The 22,736-nt window shown below is 53.6% G+C and overlaps 2 protein-coding genes across 2 annotated transcripts; one reads left to right on the top strand and one right to left on the bottom strand.

Moving 5' to 3' along the window:
* Positions 1 to 524: 524 nt before the first annotated feature.
* LOC142403901 (olfactory receptor 14I1-like) lies at positions 525 to 10,189 on the top strand. Its single transcript, XM_075490201.1, has 2 exons — positions 525 to 969; positions 10,092 to 10,189. The coding sequence occupies exons 1-2, from the start codon at positions 525 to 527 to the stop codon at positions 10,187 to 10,189; spliced, it is 543 nt and encodes a 180-aa protein (XP_075346316.1).
* A 15-nt stretch (positions 10,190 to 10,204) lies between these two features.
* Positions 10,205 to 11,140, bottom strand: LOC142403900 (olfactory receptor 14C36-like). Its single transcript, XM_075490200.1, has one exon. The coding sequence runs from the start codon at positions 11,138 to 11,140 to the stop codon at positions 10,205 to 10,207; it is 936 nt and encodes a 311-aa protein (XP_075346315.1).
* Positions 11,141 to 22,736: the final 11,596 nt, after the last annotated feature.

Genomic DNA, 22,736 nt, shown 5'->3' with positions numbered 1-22,736 from the left:
CAGCTCCCCTCACTCTGCACTAACCGACAGGCAATCCTCTGGCCTCGCAGGGCTCCCTTTGCTCTCCCTGAGTGCAGCAGAAATGATGAGGGTTTCTGAAATCCCAGAAAACCTGCAGCTGAGATGGGAGAGAGCTGTGAAAAACCCTCTCTCTCTCAAACACTTTTGCGATTGTGGTTTCTTAGCAATGGCAGTGCAGATACTGACAAGCCCTTTTGCATTGGGAGCAGTTTTATCTGACAAATTCAACCACCAGGACTGCCCACACCATTCCCAGGAACCCACTGCTGCAGAGCAGGGCTGACTCCATGGCAGCCAGCGGGCAGAGGTCCTGCTCCTCCTGGCACACTCAGCCAGCACCACCCAGAGCTCTAGCCACAGAGGTGGATGAAGGTCTCATAGAACTGGAGAAGGGGCAGGGAGTGCGTAGTATGGAAATGGCTTTGGTTTCCCTCAGAGAAGTCTCCCCTAACTTGTCACTGTCCTTTCCTCCTTGTTAAGTACTCCACACCCAGAGGCAGCAGATGTCCAACAGCAGCTCCATCACCCAGTTCCTCCTCCTGGCATTTGCAGACACGTGGGAGCTGCAGCTCTTGCACTTCTGGCTCTTCCTGGGCATCTACCTGGCTGCCCTCCTGGGCAACGGCCTCATCATCACTGCCATAGCCTGTGACCACCACCTCCACAGCCCCATGTACTTCTTCCTCCTCAACCTCTCTGTTCTTGACCTGGGCTCCATCTCCACCACTGTCCCCAAAGCCATGGCCAATTCTCTGTGGGACATCAGGGACATCTCCTACACAGGATGTGCTGCCCAGGTCTTTTTCTTCCTCTTCTTTATCACAGCAGAGTATTGTCTTCTCACCATCATGGCCTATGACCGCTACATTGCCATCTGCAAACCCCTGCATTATGGGACCCTGCTGGGCAGCAGAGCTTGTGTCCACATGGCAGCAGCTGCCTGGGGCTGTGGGTTTCTCTATTCTCTCCTTCACACGGCCAGTACATTTTCCATACCCCTCTGCCAAGGCAATGCCCTGGACCAGTTCTTCTGTGAAATCCCCCAGATCCTCAAGCTCTCCTGCTCACACTCCTACATCAGGGAAGTTGGGCTTATTATTGTTAGTGCCTGTTTAGCATTGGGGTGTTTTGTTTTCATTGTGCTGTCCTATGTGCAGATCTTGAGGGCTGTGCTGAGGATCCCCTCTGAGCAGGGACGGCACAAAGCCTTTTCCACGTGCGTCCCTCCCCTGGTTGTTGTCTCCCTGTTTATCAGCACTGCCATGTTTGCCTATGTGAAGCCCCTCTCCATCTCCTCCCATCCCTGGATTTGGTGGTGGCTGTTCTGTACTCGGTGGTTCCCCCAGCAGTGAATCCCCTCATCTACAGCTTGAGGAACCAGGAGCTCAAAGATGCACTGAAGAAGCTGATTCATCCCGTAGTTTTCAGCAGCAATAAGCTGCTCATGTCCTTGCACAAGTGATTTCTAATGGACGTAGGGAACCTCCTGTACTTTGGGAATTTCTCTGTGAAAACTCTACTTCTCCCGAGCGTTCTGCATTCCTTCCACTTCTCCAGAGGCATGAACCCACTCTGTCTGAACCAAAGGTAGCACGTGTGTCTGGCGTGGTGCCACAGCTGGCCTCCCATGTCACATCTCTGTAATAAAAGGGTTTTTCTCAGTGCCGCTGACTCGAGGTTGTGCTCTTCTTCCAAAGCAGAGGTCAGGAACAGGCTGAAGAATTTGCCCCTGTAAGGCCGTGCTGCTGTGCTTGGGTTCTCCATGGGCTGAGGGGAAGAGGGCTTGGGGTGATGAATTAGGGAAGGAGACCTGGACTGAGCATTCACTTGCGGCTGCCAGTGCCCCTGGAGATGGTGATGATCAGCAGGGATCTTCCTGGGGCTGTCTCCCCATGGCTCCCATGCACCACAGCCTGCTGGCTCTGCAGAGCAGCACCACCAGCTTGGGGCCCTGCAGGGAGCATGGGAAGGGGGCAGAAGCATGCGATCAGGCCAGCACAGACACAGTCCCCTGGGGAAAGGCTCTCCAGAGGCATGGATGATCCCTGCAGAAGAGCAAAGGCACAACTCTCTAGTTCCAGGGGGAAACTGATGACACAGAGAAACTTATTTCTGCATGCAGCAGCTTGGGACAGGCTGCTCTGTCACTGGGGCAGCAGGAGCAGCCAGAGGAGTCCCAGGGCCAGGAGTCTTCTGCTGCGGAGAGAACTTGGCACAGACGGGCTGCCAGCAGCGGCCAGTAAGGATCTCCTGGAGAGAAGAGCAGGGGACACAGGAAGACACTGGCCTCTGTCTCCTCATGCTGCAGCCCTGGGGCTGATGGGGAGGCTGACCCTCCTCTCCCCCCCAAGAGCTGCTGTGCCCTTCAGAGGGGCTGGGGCTGTGCTGTGGGTGCTCAGAGCTCTGTAGCACCCTGCGGTGGGCACTGCCATGGGGCCAGCCCAGCCTGGGCTGCTGTGCTGTGCTATGCTGTGCTGGGGAGAGGGGAGGGGAGATGGGGAGATCCGAGGAGGGGCTGGGCTGGGCTGGAAAGTGCCCAGAAAATGCCAAAGTTAGCTGAGCTGTGTGCCCATGCAGATTGAGGACACCCTCCATTGGGTTTGTAGTATAGAGCCTGGGCTTATGGAAGGGAGCTGAGACTTGAAAGCACAGACGAGAGGGGCCTGGTCTGTGCCCTTGGTGGCATAGACAGACCAGGAAGGTGACCCAGGGCAGTCGTCACCGCCCAGCCTCTCTCACCAGCCATTTCCAGCACTGGCTGCTCAGCCCAGGTTTATGGGTGAGTTTTGCTGCGAGGTCATCTCCATCCTCCTGCTGGGCTCAGTGCCTGTATCAGGGGAATGGCCAGCCCTGCCCGGTCTCTCTCTTGGCCCAGACCCTGGCAGGCCCTGGAGCATGGCTATCTGTGAAGCCCCACAGCTGACATGGCCTCTCCAGGAGCTTGGAGAGGCTGCCTAAGAGGAAGGCCATGGGGTGACAAAGCCCCAAGGACTGCTGTGGGCATCATGTCAGAGGGACCGTTCCCCACCCTGAATGCACCCTGTCCTGTGCTGTGCCTGCACAGTGGGGCTGTGGGACCATGTGTGGGGCAGTGGGGCTGGGACGTCCCAGGACAGGGCACAGACAGGGGCCATGAAGGAGATGACAGGAGGTGACAGCAAGGACAGGTACAGACAAGGAATTTATGTACATTGCTTTTGCTGTGCAGGTATGAGTTTGGGAAAGGCAAAGCTCACCTGGAGTTAGTGGCTGCAAGAAAAGTCAAGAGTGAAAAGAAGAGCTCTAATGGCTGTGTTAGAGACCAAGGCTGAACAAGGGAAATGCAGGGCTGCTGCTGAATGGAGAGGGTGATTTAATAACAGCAGACACTGATGCTGGGGCTGAGGCACTCAATGCCTTCTGTGCCTGAGTCTTTACTGAAAAGGTCTCCATGGCCTCTGTGCTCAATGAAGGGGTTCAAGGAGGAGGAGGGCACGTATTGGCAGAGACCTCATGAAACCCCAGAAGGACAAATGGCAGTTTCTGCCCCTGCAGGGGACTCACCGTGGTGATGGCACAGGCTGGGGTCTGCCTGGCTGGGAGCAGCCCTGTGGGAAAGGTCTTGGTGGGCAGGGAGCTGGACAGGAGGCAGCCGTGTGTCCTGGCAGCAGGGGAGGCCAGCAGGGTCCTGGGCTGTATGACCAGGAGCACGGCCAGGATACCGAGGGAAGGGATTCTCTGGAATAATCCACCCAGAATTCACATCCCCAATTCAGGAAAATATTGGCAAGCTGGAGAGGGTTTAGCAAAGGGCCCTCAGGACAGCCAGGGACTGGAGCACTTTGCCTGTAAGGAGAGGCTGAGGGAGCTGGGCTTGTCCAGCCCGGAGAAGGGAAGGACGGGGTGGCCTCACCCCAGCCTGCCAGTACCTGCGAGGAGGTCATGGAGAATACAGAGCCAGGGTCTTCACTGTGGGGCATGGTGGGAGGACAAAAGACAATGGGAGGAAGGTGAAGGAGGAGAGGTTCAGCCAGCACATAAGGAAAGCTTTTTTCCCCATGAGCTCTTGCACGGTCTGGAACAGGTCACCCAGAGAGGTTGTGCATTCTCTGTCCTTGGGGGGTTTCCAACTCGGACTGAATCAAGCCTTGAACAATTTGGTCTGACCCTGTTTCTGACAGGTTGCACTGCAGACTTCCTGAGGTGCCTTCCAACCTCAGCTCACTTATGATCCTAAGATGCTGTTGGGCCCTGTTTCTAACTGGAGCAGAGCAGATGTTTATGGGGCGTGAATCCTCCTGTGCTGTAAGTGACCATCTAAAATAAAACAACTAAAGCAGTGAAGAGAGGTCGACACCTCAGTGTGACTTGCTCTGGGCAAAGACTGAGGAGTCCTGGGCGGGGAAGGGTTTGGGGGCATGGACTGTGCAAGACACAAAATGGTCTTGTTGTAATGCCTGTCAGATGTCAGTTAACATCAATGGAAATGAAAGTAAGGAGAAATGAAGAGAAAGAGCCAAAGCAATGTGTCAGCAGACTTTTCAGCTTGTTTTCAGTCTTTGAGGAGGGATTTCCTTTTTTTTTTTTTTTTGTAAACGAAATTGTTTCTCAGAACTGGGAATGGATGTAGGACACAAATGCCTTCAGGTACAGGGACACAGACACCCGGTGCCAGTGGAGATGCTCCGGGAAGCCCTGCCCAGCCTCCACCTGCAGCTTGCAAGGTGCTCTGCTCTGCCACAGGTCCCCTCTGATAGACGCCAATGCCAGGCCAGCACCTCAGGTACACTGGGGCCCCTAAAAGTGAGAAGTCTGATGTGAGGAAAAGTGATGCAAGTCCCAGGTGGCCAATAAGGGAAGTGGTGGGGATGGGGATGTGAGGAGCAAGGTTGTCCTTACAGTGTCAGACCTCAAAGGACTGCTTCTCCTGCCTGTCCAGATATCTTCAGAAGACCCTCTGGATCAATATCCATTGTAGAATGCTGCTATCACTTCTTCTTTATACTGAAAAGTGATAGAAAATACCCTTTAAAAAAAATCCTCCTTTATGAAATCTTCTTTAAAATCTTCCTCATTAAGTGAATCTTCATCATAACTGAAGCCTCTCCAATTAGGTGTACAAGTCTTGAGGGCTTGAAGAAAGTTACGGGAAGAGACATGGCTCATTAGGGCTTTTTGTATTTTAATGAGCCCCATGGCGTGTTTGGTGCTGAGTCCATGAAGATGAGGTACTCAGAGGAGACTGAAGAAACGTCTCAAGAAGTCAAAGTCAGAAGCAAAGCCCAAAGTACCTTGAAGCATTAATGGGCCCCTCTGAGGGCCATTACAGACAAAGCCTCCCAAGGGACTCGTTAGAGCAGGTAATTGGAGGCCATGATGACAGGCAGGCAAAGGCAAAGTGCAGGCAATGCTGATGCTGAGAAAACCCTTGGCTTATTGGATGAAGGAGGATGGCCATGCCCTGACCCCCAGCCCCTGGGAAGGGAGATCCAGTCCCTCCGGTGTGACTCAGGGCTCTTCCTTGGGATGTGGGGAGTGCAATGCCAAGTGAAGGACAATGGTACGACACCTCCCAGGCTCCCCGGGGTGGGTGCGAGGGGGCAATGAGACCCCATTACCATGAGGACAATGTTTCTCCTCTTAGGCCTTTGTGGCAGGGACATCAGCCATAGGCAAGGGGACAAAGACCTCGTTTCTGTCAGGGCCTTTCAGCCTTGCCAGCGCCCTTGGCCATCTGCACCACACGCCTTCCTACACTGCCCCATGCCTCTGCCTGTTTCCCTGCAGGCTGCAGACACCCAACGTGCTTCCCCACCTTCTTCTCACCCCAGTATGTCCCTACCTGTGCTGCTGTCTCTCCATCCTTGCCAGCTCTTCCTTGAAACACAAAGCCATGGGCTGATCCAGACTCCCTCTGGGTGATGGTTTGCACCACAGCACAACCTTCAGGATGACATTTCTTTATCATGAGGTGCACTCTGGACATCCAAAGCTGCAGCTTCCTGTGGTTTTCCTTTCTCATGCTCTTTCCCACTATCAAAAAAAGTGCCATCATCTCTGAAAGCAATTTTCAAGCTGTCCCGATCTACCACTCTTCTTCCCTCAGCCTCCACTTCACCAGGCTAAAGAAGCCCAGGTCTCTCAGACTCTCCACACACGACCCCTAAGCCTATCGTGGCAGACTTTCTCTGGCCACATAACTGTTCCTTCCCATTCCTCCAGAACGGGGAGCCCCACACTGGGGCACGCTACTGCAGATGTGGCCACAGCAGTGTTGAGTCAAGATGGACAATACCTCCCCTTGCCTAGGTGGCCACACTCCTCCCAGTGCAGCCCAATGTGCTCATGGCCATATTCCTGTGTAGCACCACTGCCTGCTATGGCATTCCTAGTAATGCCCAAACCCTTCTCCTTGAGGTTGCTCCTCAGCCAGTCATGTCTGAGCCTGCCTTGATGGACGGGTGTTGTGGTTTAACCCTGGTAGACAGCTCTGTCCCACACAGCTGCTCACTCACTCCTGAAATCCTATGGTATGGAATATCCCTTTGGTCAGTTGGGGTCAGCTCTGTCCCCTCCCAATTCCTTGTTCACCCCCAGCCTACTTGCTGGTGGAGCAGCATGAGAAGCAGAAAAGGCCTTGATGCTGTGCAAGCACTGTTCAGCAGTAACTAAAACATCGCTGTGTTATCAGCACTGTTTTGGTCACAAATCCAAACCACGGCACCATATGGCCTACTGGGATGAAAAGTAATTCCACCCTAGCCAAAAAGCAGTACAACAGGGTGGTTCTGTCCCCTGATGCAGAACATCAGAAGATCAGAAGGAGAAGACCCCTTCTCTTTGGAAATCACAGAATCATATAATCACAGAATCATATAGGTTGGAAAAGACCTTTAAGATCATCGAGTCCAACCATAAACCTAACACTGCCAAAACCACCACTACACCGTGTCCCTAAGCACCTCATCCAAACGTCCTTTAAATACCTCCAGGGATGGCTACTCAACCACTTCCCTGGGCAGCCTGTTCCAATGCTTGATAACCCTCTCGGTGAAGAAAAATTTCCTAATATCCAGTCTAAACCTCCCCTGGCGCAACTTGAGGCCATTTCCTCTTGTCCTATCACTTGTTACCTGGGAGAAAAGACCAACCCCCACCTCTCTACAACCTCCTTTCAGGTAGTTGAAGAGAGTGATAAGGTCTCCCCTCAGCCTCCTTTTCTCCAGGCTAAACAGTCCCAGCTCCCTCAGCTGCTCCTCATAAGACTTCTGCTCCAGACCCTTCACCAGCTTCGTTGCCCTTCTCTGCACCCGCTCCAGTACCTCAATATCCCTCTTGTAGTGGGGGGCCACAGTGTAGTTTCAGTTTGTCAAACCCAAGAGATTCTCGATGTCCATTTGGAGTGAAGGTCCATTGTGTCAGAGGTTAATGTGGGTGTGCAGATGGCTCATCTGGCTTGTGGTGCCTCTAACAAGATCACAGCAATAGGAATGAAAGTTCATGACAGCGAATAAATAAGAATAGGAGAGCATAGTTAAATGAAATTGCAGTGGAAAAGCCTGGAGCTCTGCCTTGGGATAGATGATGAGCCTGTCGAGAGCTTGTGGGTGGGGATTGGCAGGCAGACCAACATGGGTGACCTTTCAGTGGGTGTCTGTTGTTGACTGCTTGATCAGGAAGAAGGAGATGAGCCCTTCTTCAGGCCACTGGAAGAAGCCTCATGTTCTCACAACCTGGTCCTCCTGCTCTTGCAATTGAACCACCTAGGTAGCTGCCTGAGGAGCAAGATAGCAAGGCACAACCATCCTAAAGGTTTCTGAGGACATCGATGATAACTTCCCAAGTGTGCAGGGATGGGCTTAGGAAAGCCAAAGCCCAACTCGAGCTGAATCTGGCTAGCGTCCTGAAGGAGAACAAAACCAGGTTCCACAACTACATAAAGTGCAAAAGGAAGACTATGGAAAATATACGTGGTATATGGTCCAGGATATGGAAAAGCCCAAGATAGTCAATGTCTTCGTCACCTCAGTCGTTCCTGCTAGGACCAGCCTTCAGGCATCCCAGGGCCCTGAGACCAGGGGGAAATGTTGAGTAGGAGAGACTTAGCGTTGGTGCAGGAGTCTCAGGTTAGGGAACATTTAAACAAAGTGAACATACCTGAGCCTATGGGAACTGAGGGGATGCACCCACGAGTGCTGAGGGAGCTGGCCAATGACACTGCGAGGCCACTCTCGATTCTCTTTTAAAGGTCATGGTTACTGGGAGAGGTTCCTGAGGAGTGGAAGGAAGCCAATGTCACTCCTGTCTCCAAGAAGGGCAAGAAGGAGGATCTTGGGAGCTGTCAGCCTGTCTCCTCTAGCATCCTCCTGGACAGGCTGACAAAGTATAGGTTAGATAAGGGGAAAGTGAGGTGGACTGGGAACTGACCTAATAACCATGTTCAGAGAGTTGTGACCAGGAGCACAAGCCCAGCAGGAGCTGTGTTGCAGGGCACCAAAGCTCAGCCCTCAGTCTGGGAGCTGCCAGCAGGCAGTGCCAGTGGCTGCAGCACCCAAGAGACCCCCGAGCCCATGAGCAGCAGTGAGTCCTGTTCTGACCATGGAGAGCTGCTCTGGCTGCAGAGGAGCTGCTGAGAGCACTGGGTTGGCTCTGCCCAGCAAACATCTCCCGCACAGGAGTCTCTTGGGTCCCTGGAACCACTGCAGTGACAACGTGGAGAGCTCTGCCTGTTTGGGTGCTGGGGCTGGTACGAGGAGATGGGGTCTGGAATGAGGCTCCTGGGGAACCTTCTCCTGGCTGTTCATGCAGTGACAAGCCGGGCTGGATATTTGGACTGCGGGACTCTTCTTGAGGGCCTCCACAGTCATGGGGATGGTCTACAGTTTCCCAAGTTCTCCTCTGTATGCTGAGCCCTGCAGAGGACCCAAGAGAGCTCTTGTCCTCCCTGTGGTCACAGCTGGACACTGGCTGAGGGGCTTTGTCTTGGAGTAGCTTTTGGGGTAAGGGCTGACACACAGGGTGGGGAAGGTTGTCTCAAGGACATGTGATGGGCACGGGGTCTGAACAACAGCAGCAAAATTATGTGTCTTCTGGGAAAAAACTTCTTTCAATGCAAGCCCTGACACAGGGCCCCAGCCTCCCCCTCCATTCCACCCTTAAGGAGTGATGGTGGCACTAAGAGATGGCAAGCAGTGGAGACCAATCCTTCTCCAGCCACTTCCCAGGCCTGGTGGAGCACCAAGACAGCAAGGACTTCTGGCTGTGCATCGCAATCTGGCCTGGTGCTCCTGGCACCCTCCCTGTGCTCCTCACAGGGCCCCAAGCTGGCAGTGATGCTCTGCAGAGCAAGTGGGCTATGGGACCATGGAGTGACTCCACACTGGCTGTGCTGGTTAGGGCCAGCTGGACTGGGCAGTGCCACTGAGCTCCTTGCCAGGGGTCTAAAGCTGTGGAAGGAGCTCAGAGCATTTCTCATGGATCGGGATGTCTTCCGGTGTGCACAATGAACCATCCTTGGGCTTTGACTGAAGGAGATGTGTCTCACCCTCCAGTCTCCTTTTGCTGATCTTGCTGGGTCCCCACGGCCTCCCCTGCTATGGCAGAGCATTGTTTGCTTGTGGATACTTAAATATAGTGCTTTGCCTTTGGGTGACTCCACCTTGGATGGTCCCTTCTTTTGGGATGGCCACCCCCAGGCACATCATTTCCTTGTAGATGCCCTCTTCTGTCCTGGGGACTCCAGTTTCCCCTCCAGAAAGCTGGGCAGCTACCATTCAGCTCTGCTGCATGTGGGAGAGCCCTGGCAGGCATCTTGGAGACCATTCACCATTTCTAGTGGCACTGCACACCCACAGCTGAGAGTTGAGTCCAGCCCTCATTCCCCAAAACGTCTCCCAGTGCCCTCTTCCTGTGAGCCCACTGAGAACCAAGGTCAACAACAGGCCATGGTGAGTGCAGTTCCTGGGGCCTAGTCCTGACTTCAGCATAAAGAAGAGCCCAGACTTCAGGAGCTGCCATGGGGAGACACCGTTTATTACAGAGATGCTCCTCAGGAAGCCAGCTCTGACACCGTGATGACACATTGTCCAAAGGTATGCACAGCCAGGGCACACTTCTGGAGATATTGGACGCATACAAATATGCCTGTATGAACATGATCATCATGGGAAAAACTGGAATTAACCAGTGAGGAGAGATGGGCAGCTTACTGCTGCTGAAGGTGAAACCAGTGAATCAGTTTCTTTACTGTTTCTTTGATCTCCTGGTTCCTCATGCTGTAGATGAGGGGGTTCACTGCTGGAGGAACCACCGAGTACACAACAGCCACCACCAGATCCAGAGATGGGGAGGAGATGGAGGGGGGCTTCAGGTAGGCAACCATGGCAGTGCTGATAAACAGGGAGACCACAGCCAGGTGAGGGATGCACGTGGAAAAGGCTTTGTGCCGTCCCTGCTCAGAGGGGATCCTCAGCACAGCCCTGAAGATTTGCACATAGGACAGCACAATGAAAACAAAACACCCAAGAGCAAGGATAAAACTGGTGACAATAGGCCCAACTTCCCTGAGGTAGGAACGTGAGCAGGAGAGCTTGAGGATCTGGGGGATTTCACAGAAGAACTGGTCCAGGGCATTGCCTTGGCAGAGGGGTATGGAAAATGTATTGGCCGTGTGCAGCACAGCATTGAGAAACCCACTGCCCCAGGCAGCTGCTGCCATGTGGACACAAGCTCTGCTGCCCAGGAGGATCCCGTAATGCAGGGGTTGGCAGATGGCAAGGTAGCGGTCGTAGGCCATGACGGTGAGGAGAGAATACTGTGCTGGGATCAAGAATAGGAAGAAAAAGACCTGTACAGCACATCCTGTGTAGGAGATGGCCCTGATGTTCCACAAGGAATTGGCCATGGATTTGGGGACAGTGGTGGAGATGGAGCCCAGGTCAAGAACAGAGAGGTTGAGGAGGAAGAAGTACATGGGGGTGTGGAGGCGGTGGTTGCAGGCTACAGCGCTGATGATGAGGCCGTTGCCCAGGAGGGCAGCCAGGTAGATGCCCAGGAAGAGCCAGAAGTGCAAGAGCTGCAGCTCCCACGTGTCTGCAAATGCCAGGAGGAGGAACTGGGTGGTGGAGCTGCTGTTGGACATCTGCTGCCTCTGGGCATGGGGGGCTCTTGAAGAAGGGAAAGGCAGTGACAAGTTAGGACAGACTTTTCAAGGAAGAAAATGAGAGTCTTTCATTTTTTTCATTTTCTTTATTTTCTTTTAGATACTCCTGTCCTAGCCGGTCAATCTTCTTCAAAGTTAGAAATCCTCAGCCTTTATATCATGCGAGCTGAGTGGCAAAAGGGTTCACTGTCACTCTTGTTCCTGTCAGTCTTGTCCCCAGCTACCCTGCACTCAAGTGTGCTTGAGTTGGAGGACAATCACAGTCGTATGTTCCCCTTAAAAGAAACCACAACCTGCTGAGAGTAGAGGAGTCCAGACTCAAAGGTCAGATCTCTGAACTTCTTCCTCTTTCACAGGGCACCTGAGAGTGGCCTCAACACTCTCCTTCTAGGTAAGGACATGCAGGGCACCTTTCAGCTGCCCACTGTCGTGGCTTCACTTAAGTCAGCAACTCAGCACCACACAGCCGCCTGCTCACCCTCCCTCCCCGCCCCTGGTGGGATGGGGGAGAGAATTGGAAGAGCAAAATTAAGAAAACTTGTGGGTTGAGATAAGAACAGTCTAATAATTCGGAAAAAGAAAAAATAATATAATAATACTATTAATAATAATTAAAAAATATAACAAAAAGGAAAACAACAAAAAAGAGATATAGGGACAAAAACCAGGGAAAAAAGAAGTGATGCGAATGCTCACCACCTACCGACCAATGCCCAGCCAGTCCCAGAGCAGCAACCGCTACCCCCCGGCCAACTCCCCCCAGTTTATATACTGGGCATGACATCATACGGTATGGAATAGCCCTTTGGTCAGTTTGGATCAACTATCCTGGCTGTGCCCCCTCCCAGCTTCTTGTGCACCTGGCAGAGCAGGGGAAGATGAAAAGTCCTTGACTGGTGTAAACATTAATTAGCCACAACTAAAATATCAGTGTGCTATCAACATTATTCATATACTAAACCCAAAAGACAGCACTATATTAGCTACTAGGAAGAAAAATAACTCTATCCCAGCCAAAACCAGGACACCCACCTACAGCTGCTTTTTAAAGACCATGTCCACAGTCTTAGCACCTCTGGGGCTCCTTTATGGGTGTCTCAGGTATCACACAGATGCTGTGAGACAGCTGTGTCTGGTGTCAAGCTCACAGCCAGGCAGGACACTGCAGGGAAATGGTTAAGTGTTCTGCAGAGAGGATCTCCTTTGGGGAGAGCCATTCGTTTCACAAGCCCACAGGCCACATTTCCTGGAGCCCCACGGGACAGAAGGGGGCTGGGACACCTCACCCCCGCACAGACCCCTGCCTAGCAAGGCTTGAAGGGTCAGTGTCAGAAACTCCCCCAACCCCATGGAGCCCAAGAGCAGGAAGAGGAGCAGCACAGATGCAAGTGGGAAATGAAGGAGCAGCACCACAATGCTTCTGCCAAGAGAGGCAAGAAGAGAGACAAAGGCACTTGAGAAAGTCGTCACCGTAACCAGCCGTGCACACAGCCTCACATACAGCCATGCTGCACGGCAGTCACACTCGGTCCCTGTGCTCTGCAGAGGGAAATGGGCACTTGGCTGGAGAGAGGCACCTCTCCTCTGCTGGAGCTCTGGCTGCAGAGGGGACGGCTGCTGCCTGGTGCCCCACGGCCATGAGGGCAGAGACTTTGCTGGGTCAGAGAGGAGGCAAGGGGGCTTGCTCAGTGGAAGGTGACCACACTGGAGGGGGTGACAGGGAGTTTTCCCGATTCTCCTTCCCATGACATTACTATTTTTAGTTTTCTCTTCTTCTTTCCTGCCCACCCCTCTGCTTCTTGCACCTTTTCCACCTGCTTCCCTGCCCCACAATGTTTTCCTCAGAGCAAATTCTGAGAGACCCCATCCCACCATCTGTGCACTCAATTCTGCCCTACAGAAAACTCCCCATGGAAGGGCACTGTCTAGGAACATCTCCCTGCTTGCAGGTGGTAAAGAGCAGGTCAGACAAACTGTAATGTTGCCAGCAGAGGTGATGCTGGCGCTGCCTGTAGGCTGAGGGGTAGGTGAAGGCAGTTTATGAGGTTCCCAGCAGATCTTCTGATCACGTAACAGTTCAAGAACCCCAGTCCCTTCTCAGAAGTGGCAGCTCCTTTTCCCTTTACAGCCCCACAGCATGAAATTGAAGCCTAAGAGAAGCACCTTCCTTTCCAGGTAGCCCCTGCCTGCACCTTCCTCTTGAAACATCCCCTTGGAAATGCCCTGGGGCTGATCTGGAGCTGTGAGCAGCCCTGACCCATGCAGCACCCTCTTGACAGCAGAAGGACCCAGCCCTGCCCTGCTTGGGGTCCCTCCTTCCACCCACAGCTTCTCCCCACAGCACCGAGGGGAGCTCCCCGGGCAGGCTGAGTGCTGACCCTGGCAGGCAGCAGAGTCCCTGTCATGGCAAACAGCACCCTGGGGTGCAGGGACCCTGGTCGGAGCCTGGGGCAGCCCTGCCTGCACACCCAGCTTGGCACCCCTGCAGCCATCCCTGGGAGGAGGGAGCTGTCTCCACTGTCCCTCTGATGGTGCAGCAGGCAAGCCCTGCTCTGGAGCACGTCCTCTTCCTCCTCCACACCAGAAAAGCCAGGAGAGCCATCCTGGCAGGTCCTATCAGCTGTGACATGTGCCAGGTCTAGAAGACACTTCCAGGAACTCATCTGCATTGCCCTGCAGCCAGAGACTGACCGTGTCAAGGGCTGTGAAGATTTCTCCAGCAGTGATCTGTCACCTCTCCTCCCACACCAGGAGCTCTCTCTCGCTCTTCTTGTCTGCCCTCAGTGCCTGCAGGCAGTGCCCTCAGCCCTGCTGCCCTTTGCAGAGGACCTGCTCCTGGGCAGAGCTGTCTCTCTGCAGCGCTGCCCGCTTGCCAGGAGCTCCCTCCATGCCAGGAGCCCAGCCCAGCTCAGCAGCAGAGGACCAGCCCAAGGCAGCACTTTCTCTGCCCCCTCTGGGCTCCCTCCAGGTGTCCCTGGGGCTGCAGGGGAACCTGCTGGGAAACAGGCTGAAGGCAGCACTCATGTTCCCTCCCTCACCTGGGGAGAAATAGTTCTTTCTAGAAGAGTAATTTCTCCCAATAATAAAAGAGTTGGGCATGAGAATCACCTTTCCTTGTCTCAGCATCACACAGGACACCCAGGCAGGGACAGGGAAGGGTCTCATTTACCCCTGCTGAGGGAGGGAGTCAGTGAGTCAAGTGAGGCATCTCATCCTGGCTGTAGTCCTGGGGCTGGAAGGGGACTCAGCTCTCACCTATGGCTGCCACAGACCCACAGGAGGTGGGATTCCTCTGGCCTCAGTTCAGGTGGGCACAAAATAGGCACCTGCTGCCTGGGAGCTGCTTGTCTCAGCTCCCATGGTCACTAGTGGAGATGGAGGCCAGGAGTGAGCTGTTCAGACTCAAACACCTGGTGACATCTGAGGGGCCAGAGGTGTCCAAGATACATGGCAGGTCACTGCAAGCTCTAATGGAGCAGTTCATAGAGACAGGGCAGTATCTGGAGCCATCGTCTTTGAGTTTAGTGGGGAACTCCTTTGGCCAATAGCAGATGCCCACATTTAGGACAACTGAACTTGTCCCTACTCCTTACATCCAGGGCAGCCTACTGAGGTAGTCAGGGGACCAGCTGTAGTCTTTGCCATAGCCATCAGCATCTTCCCCATCAGCTGTATATGCCAGATCGCCATTGACTGTAATGGCAGATGTCTCATGGACATCCCTACATCGCCTAACCTAATTCAGGGCAGCTGCTCAACGGCCAAATACAGGCCTGTCGTGCTATGCGAGATGCCAGGGCTCTCCAGCACAACCGCGTGTGGCTGGCAGGGACTGCACAGGACCTACGGGAAAGTGGACTAAACCTTATTTAAGCAACGCAAGGAAGTCCCTCGATGAATGATGCCAGGTCTTACTGAGGACTTTAATGACCTTGACACTCACTGGAAGGGGAGCACAGCAGGATGCCTACTGTCCAGCAGGTTTCTGGGTCTCTTGCGACAACTTCTTTGCACAGGTGCAAGGTAGGCCAACAAAGGTGATGCTCCCCTGAATCCAGTCCTTGCAGAGGGAGGGCTGATCAGGGATGTGAAAACCAGTGTGAGCCTGGGCTGTGGTGACGATGAAATAGTGGGGTCTCAGCTCCCAAGGGGAGTGAGAAAGGACTGCAGCAGAGTGCAGATGCTGGGTCTCTAGAGGAGAAGATTTTTGCCTCCTCAGGAAGCTTTTGGTGGGAATCCCATGGGCAGCAGCACTCAAGGGCAGCAGAGCTCGGTACAGCTGGTCCTTCAGGACACCACCTTTCAAGCACAAGAACTGCCCACACCAGTACACAGGAAAACAACCAGATATCTCAGCATGGAAAATTGGCTAAAATGGGACCTCATCAAGAAGCTCCACAGGAAAAAGAAAACGTCCACGAGGTGGATGCAGGGACTCAATGAGTAATTTAGGAAGAGGGCTGGTTTTAGAGAAGCTAAAGCTTCCCAAGTGTACACCCTTGCAAGGGGCTCAAGGGCACCAAGAGGAGCTGCCGCTGCTTCAGGAACAGTTAAAGAAGAAACAAAGGGAATGAGTGGCCACTGCTGAGTTTCGTAACAGCAGATGTAGACAGATCTGAGATTCTCTATGTCCTTCTTGCCTTAGTCTCCTCCAGCAAGGTCTCCCAGGCCTTTGTGCCTTGAGGCAGGACTCTGGAGGAGAACCACCGGTGGTGAAATTGGATTAAGACAGGAGTTACTTGAGCACACTCAATCCTTTCCAGTGCATGGGGCTGGAGGGGTGGCATCCAAGGGAGCTGAGAGGGCAGGCCGATGCCACAGAGAGGGCACCCTCCATCATCTTTGAAAGGACATGGAGACTGGGGGAACTCCCTGACAACTGGCAGCACCCAAAGGCTGCATGCGCTATCTGAAAAAGGCCCAAAGGGTGAGCAGGGGAACTACAAGCTGTCCCCGGAGCGTGTGCGCTCAGATCCCATTTCTGGGTGTGTGGAAGAGAAGGTGACGGGGTTTACACAGGGTAGATTGTGCCTGGCCATGCTCTTTGCTTTCTCTGATGAAAGGACAGGATTGCTGGATGCGGGGAGAGCAGTGGTGGTGTTTTGCCTCTAAGTCAGCAAGGCTTTCAGCATCATTCCCCATAATATTCTGATATCCAAGTAAGGTCACTATGGTCTACATGGGTGAATAAGTAGATGGCTAAAAAAACAGTTGGACAGTCAGGCTTGGATGTCTGTGCTCAATGCGTGCTACTCTGCCTGGAGGTCTCTAGCTAGCAGAGTCCTGCAGGGGTCTATCCTGCAATCTGGCCTGTTTAACCCATTTTTAATGACCCCAAGAAGATGAGAGAGTGCTTTTTCATAACATGTGTAGATGGCAGCCCATTGAGGAGCGCAGACACTACAGTGGTGGGCAGGACTGCCATCCCAAGGGACGTAGCCAGGCTAGAGGGATGGGCTAATAGGAACCTCATGATATGCAATCAGGACAAATCCCAAGTCCTGCTCTTGAGGTGGGCTAAGGCCCTGCAAAGACAGAGGCCTGCGACTGCCTGGGTGTAGGAAGCAGCTCTGTGGGAAAGGCTCTGGTGGTCCTCAGGTTACATTAGGCTCAACATGAGCCATTCCACAAAGAAGGTGCCTTTTTGGAAGATGCGTGCAGCATGCTTTGTCCAAGTTGTGAGGGAGTTTCCCTGATCTCCATGAGCTTGCAAAGACAAGCCAGTGTGACCTTGCTATGACATCGGCTGGCTCTCTCAGCACCCTTGGATGCAGCCCCGCCAGTTGTGTGGGCTGTTAATGTCTGAGCTTGCTCAGGTAACCCCTGACTTGATCCACATCCACTGCTGGTTTTTCTCCTCCAGAGTCCTGCTTCAAGGCACAAAGGCCTGGGAGACCTTGCTGGGGAAGACAGAGGCAAAGAGGACAAAGAGTACCTCAGACATATCTGCACCTTCTCTTACTAAATTCAGCCCTGGCCACACATTATTTTTGTTTGTTCCTGAAGTGTAACTTCAGTTCTAACAGCTCACCTTGATGCTCTTGGAGCCCCTCGCAAGCATTAACTCCAGGGGAGCTTTGGCTTTCCTAAGCCCCTCCCTATTTCTAAATTCCTCCTTTGAAGTCAGGTCCTCTACCCACACCCTCTGTGCTTCCCTTTTTCTACGGAGCTTCCTGATGAGTTGCCTGTTCAGCCAAGCTGGTGTCCTGAGATGACCGCTTGTTTGCTGCAGTATCGCCATGGACGCTTTATGTGCTTAGAGGATGCTGCCCTTGAAAAGCAGTTGCACTGAATTCTGCTCCCCTTGAGTCATACTGCCCACTGAAAGTTCCCAGAATAGGCCAAAGTCGGCCACTCTCAGACCTGGCATCTGTGCTCTGTACCTCTCCTTCTGCCCTCCCCCTGGGAGCTGTGGCTCCACTATTTCTCTGCTACTAGAGCCAAGGCTGACAAGGACGACACAGGTTTTCAGATCCAGGTGAGCATCCCATTTGTTGGCCCATCTGGCAGCTGTGCTAAAAAGCTGATGCAAAGAACCTCCAGACACCAAAAGGAGCATTTGCCCTGCGCTGTCCTGTGCATGTCAGGGGGTGGTGGATTGACTTTTGGCCACCAGGTGCCCACCAAACCTTTCTCTCACCCCTCCGTCACTCACCTTGGTGTCTCCAGGGTTGTTTCTCTCACATCTTTCTCACTCCTCTCTCTTACAGCTGCTGCACACTGGTTTTTATCCTTTCTTCAATGTGTTATCGCAGAGGTGCCACTAGAATTACTTATTGGCTCAGCTTTGGGCAGTGGCTGGTCCATTTTGGAGCCAGCTGAAACTGGCTCTCTCCGACATGGAGTCAGCTCTTGGTCTTTTCTCACCTAAGCCAACCCTGCAGCTTCACTCACCGCTATCAAAACGTTGTCATATAAACCCAAGACACAGGGTCATTAAAGTCCCCAAATAAGATCATAGAATCGTAGACTGCTTTGGATTGGAAGGGATCTTTACAGGTCATCTAGTCAAAACCCCCCTGCAAGAGCAGGGACATCTGTAACTAGATCAGGTTGCTCAGAGCCCCATCCAACCTGACCTTGAATGTTTCAAGGGATGGGACCTCCACTACCTCTCTGGGCAACCTGATCCAGTGCCTCACCACACTCACTGTAAAAAATTTCTTTCTTCAATCCAGTCTAAATCTGCCCTCCCTTAGTTTAAAACCATTGCTCCTTGTCCTGTCACAACAGGCCTTGCTGAAAAGTCTGCCCCGTCTTTCCTGTAGGCCCCCTTTAAGTACTGGCAGGCTGCTAGAAGGTCTCCCTGCAGCCTTCTTTTCTCCAGGCCGAACAGCCCCAACTCTCTGAGCCTGTCCTCGTAGGAGAGGTGCTCCAGCCCTCGGATCATTTTCCTGGCCCTCCTCTGGACCCGCTCCAACAGCTCCATGTCCTTCTTGTGCTGAGGGCTCCAGAGCTGGATGCAGTACTCCAGGTGGGCTCTCACCAGAGCCGAGTAGAGGGGCAGAATCACCTCCCTCGACCTTATGGCCACACTTTTGATGCAGCCCAGGATATGGTTGGCCTTCTGGGCTGCGAGCGCACGTTGTCGGCTCATGTACAGCTTTTTGTCCATCAGTACCCCCAAGTCCTTTTCTGCAGGGCTGCTCTCGATCACATCATCCCCCAGCCAGTATTGAAGCCGAGGATTGCCCCGACCCAGGTGTAGGACCCTGCACTTGGCCTTGTTGAGCATCATGAGGTTCAGGCCCACTTCTCCAGCTTGTCCAGGTCCCTCTGGATGGCATCCCGTCCTTCTGATGTGTCAACTGCACCACTCGGCTTGGTGTTGTCTGCAAACTTGCTGAGGGTGCACTCGATCTCGCTGTCAATGTCATTGATGAAAATATTAAACAGCACTGGTCCCAGTACGGATCCCTGTGGGACGGACCCCTGTGGGACACCACGCATCACTGATCTCCATCTGGACATTGAGCCATTGACCGTTACCCTCTAGATGCAACCACCCAACCAATTCCTTATCCACTGAACAGTCCACCCATCAAAGCTCTCCAATTTAGATTGTGAGGTCATTGATCGCAAGACTTCCTCAGGCTGGTTAAAGAAGACTTTGTCCCCTTCCTCTCCCTGATTATAGGTTCTTTATGTTAGAGTAGAGATGTGCTGGACCTCAGCCGTAGCACCAGAGCCCAGCTCAGAGGTGTAACAAAGCAAGGTGGTACCAAGTGCCCAAGGTCCCATGCAAGCCAGAGGTTGGCTTCAGAGCCTGCTGGGGTGGATGGCAGGTGGCAATGTAAAGGGGAAATGAGGTGTCCCTAAGGAGAGCAAACCCTGCTGTCCTCAGGAGCAGAGAGACGCAGGGCTGGACTGTGCAGGCCTGGCAGGAGAGGGCTTTGCTGTGTGTGGTGTCTCTGCAGCCCCAGAGGGCCTGTGGTGCAGGTGAAGCTCATCTGCAGGAAGGACAAGGTGCTTTTGAAAATGGCCTTGGCTATGGACATCCCACGATCCAGGAACGCTGTGAAAATCATTGGTCTGTTCCTTGACTGCATCATCCAAGGGATGACTAAGGGTTATAAAGCATTGGAACAGGCTGCCCAGGGAAGTGGCTGAGTCACCATCCCTGGACGTATTTAAAAGACGTGTAGATGTGGCGCTTAGAGACATGGTTTAGTGGTGGACTTGGCAGTGTTAGGTTTATGGTTGCACTCGATGATCTTAAAGGTCTTTTCCAACCTAAACAATGCTATGATTCTATTTTATGCTTCTGTGATTCTATGACTAAAGGATGTGGGAGAAGCACTGCCTACATCTACAGGATAGAGATGGGACAGGACTTGCCTCACTGCAGTTGCTTGAATGAAAGCACTGAACATGTCTGAGGTTCTCTTGGGGTCTGTTACATGGCTGCTCTGAAGGGGGATGGTGTTCCTGCAAGTCTTGTGCTGTCCCTGCTGGCTGCATGGGCTTGTGCTGGAGAGCCTGGCATCTCAGGTAGCACCACAGGATGAAGTTCACCTTTCAACTGAGCAGAGCAGCTGCCCTGAATTAGGTTAGGCAATGTAGGGGTGTCTATGAGAAACCTGCCCTAACTGCCAATGGAGATCTGGCAAAGGCAGCTGGTGGAGGAGAGAGAGAGACTTAGCCCTCCTGATGGCAGTGACTCCATTTGCTCAGAGGAATACCTCTACAGGCTGCCCTGGGCATAATGAGCAGGAACAGGCTGCATTGCCCTAAATGCGGGCATGTGCTGTCACTTCAGCTGGCCAAAGGAATGCCCCACCAGTCTCCAAAATGTGCACCCCAGATGCTGCCCTGTCCCTCTGAATTGCTCTCTCAGAGCTTACAGTTACCTGCACGTGTCTTGGACCACCTCTGGCACCTCAAACATCACCCGTGGTTTGCATGGGTACAGGAGGTACAGGCGATTCCTCCCTTTCACTGTCTGGGTGTCCTGTCTCATAGTGGGACAAGAAGAGGTGACTCTTGGACCTAACCCTGTCCCTGATAGGGGCAATGACACTGCTGGGAAGAAGTGTGCCTCCCCAGCTGAGGGAGGGAACATCAGTGCTGACTTCAGCCTGTTTCACAGTTGGTTTCCCTGGAGCCCCAGCAACATTTTTGAGGGAGCCCAGAGGGAGTTGAGAAAGTGGCACCTTGGGCTGGTCCTCTACTCTTGTGCTGGGTTGGGCTCCAGGGATGGAGGGAGCTCATGGCAACAGGGTAGCACTGCAGAGAGACAGCTCTGCCCAGGAGCAGCTCCTCTGCAAGGTGCAGCAGGGCTGAGGGCACTGCCTGCAGGCACTGAGGGCAGATAAGAGAAGTGAAAGGAGGTTAAATGCAGTCTGGGGTGGGAGGAGAGGTGAGAGCACGCTATCGGAGAAATCTTCACGGCCCTTGACACGGTAAGTCTCTGGCTGCAGGGCAATGCAGATGAGTTCCTGGAAGTGTCTCCAAGACCTGGCATTTGCCACGGCTGATAGGACCTGTCAGGATGGCTCTCCTCACTTTTCTGGTGTGGAGGAGGAAGAGGCCATGCTCCAGATCAGGGCTTGCCTGCTGCACCATCAGTGGGACAGGGCAAGACAGGTCCCTTCTCCCGGGGATGGCTGCAGGGCTGTGAAGCCGAGTGTGCAGCCAGGGCTGCCCAGGGCTGTCCTTCCAAGAGGGGTCCCTGCACCCCAGCATGCTGTGTGCTGGGGCAAGGACTCTGCCGCCTGCCAGGGTGAGCTCTCAGCCTGCCCAGGGAACTCCCCACGGCTGTGCAGGGAGAAGCTCTTGGTGGCAGGAGCAACCCCCGGCAGAGTAGGGCAGGGCACGGCAAGATCCTTCTGCTCTCAAGAGGGTGCTGCCTGGGTCAGTGCTTCTCACAGCTTCAGCTCTGCCTCATGACATTTCAAGGGGACTTCTCAAGAAGCACATCAAGTTAGAGGCTCCTGGAAAGAGAAGGACCTTTCCTCACTCTTTGGTTGTCTGGGTTCTGCACTGGAGATTGAAATTCTTGTTTCTACTCAGGAGTACTCTTTGAGACTCCTACTCACTTGCACTGAGAGACGAGGAAGTCTGGGAGAAGCACCTCAAAGCACTTTACCTGGCTGCCTCCAGCCAACTCAGCCACACCTTCCCCTTTCCAGCCACATCAGGTTTCCTGTGATCTGGTCTTTAGTCCCTGCACACACAGAGATGCCCCTGGGCAGTGCCCTGCCCCTGCGAGGTGTTTGCAGGCAGAGGTGAGCGCATGGCAAGTGGGATGGGGTTTGTGAGCACTGAGAGGGAGCTGAGCTAGGGACAGGGAGATGGCTCCTGGCAGGAACAGCTCCAAACAGCAGAGACACGGGCAGGCAGTGAGAGGGAGCTGCTGCCAGAAACACTGGGGAGGGGGATGTGGGCACCTCCCTGCTGTGCCTGCAGCACAGACACCTTCCCCTGAGCAACTCCTCCCGGGTCTCCTTTCCCAGCCTAAGCAGAGCCTCTGCCCTCAGGCCCATGGGGTCTCGGGCATCCTTGCCCCTGCAGCAGCCAGAGCCCAGAGAAGGACAAAGCCCTGATTTCCATCTGTCTTTGCGTGTCCCTCCTCCCTTGGCAGGAGCATTGTGGCATTTCACTGCCATCCCCTCCTGCCTGTGCTGCCCTTGTTCTCACCGCTGGATTTGCTGAGTCAGTGCAGGGGGTGGGGATCGGGGGTGGCAGGTTCAGCTTCTCTTCAGATGCCGACCCTTTGGGTCCAGCTCTGCAGATGTGTCTGTGGGAGCAAAGTGTCCAGGGCTCCTCCAGGCACCTTCAGGACATTCAGCTGTTTCCCTGGGGTGTCCTGCTGGGCTGCAGGGTGCCCTCCAGAAGGGCACAGCTCTCCCGTAGTATCTCTGTGCTACCTGGGCTCCCCATGGAGAAGACACCCATGGAGAATGGCCCCCTCAGCCAGCAATACACAAACCTAAAGTGAGGGAGCCACAGAAAGGTCTTCCTGAAAAGAGGTAGTCTGAGTGTGGGGTTGCTATGAGACATGCAATACATTTTGCTTGGAGAAGTCTGGCCTAACTCATTACTGCCTTTTCCTTCTTCAACAGATAACCATACC

This window comes from Mycteria americana, unplaced genomic scaffold, assembly GCF_035582795.1.
Source record: "Mycteria americana isolate JAX WOST 10 ecotype Jacksonville Zoo and Gardens unplaced genomic scaffold, USCA_MyAme_1.0 Scaffold_46, whole genome shotgun sequence".
NCBI lineage: Eukaryota > Metazoa > Chordata > Aves > Ciconiiformes > Ciconiidae > Mycteria > Mycteria americana.
This window is presented reverse-complemented; position numbering and strand designations above follow the sequence as displayed.

Coding starts and splice junctions, on each gene's coding strand:
- LOC142403900 (XM_075490200.1), bottom strand. CDS start 11,140: ATGTCCAACAGCAGCTCCACCACCCAGTTCCTCCTCCTGGCATTTGCA.
- LOC142403901 (XM_075490201.1), top strand. CDS start 525: ATGTCCAACAGCAGCTCCATCACCCAGTTCCTCCTCCTGGCATTTGCA. Junction 970..10,091: donor GGCAGCAGCTGCCTGGGGCT/GTGGGTTTCTCT, acceptor CATTGTCCAAAG/GTATGCACAGCCAGGGCACA.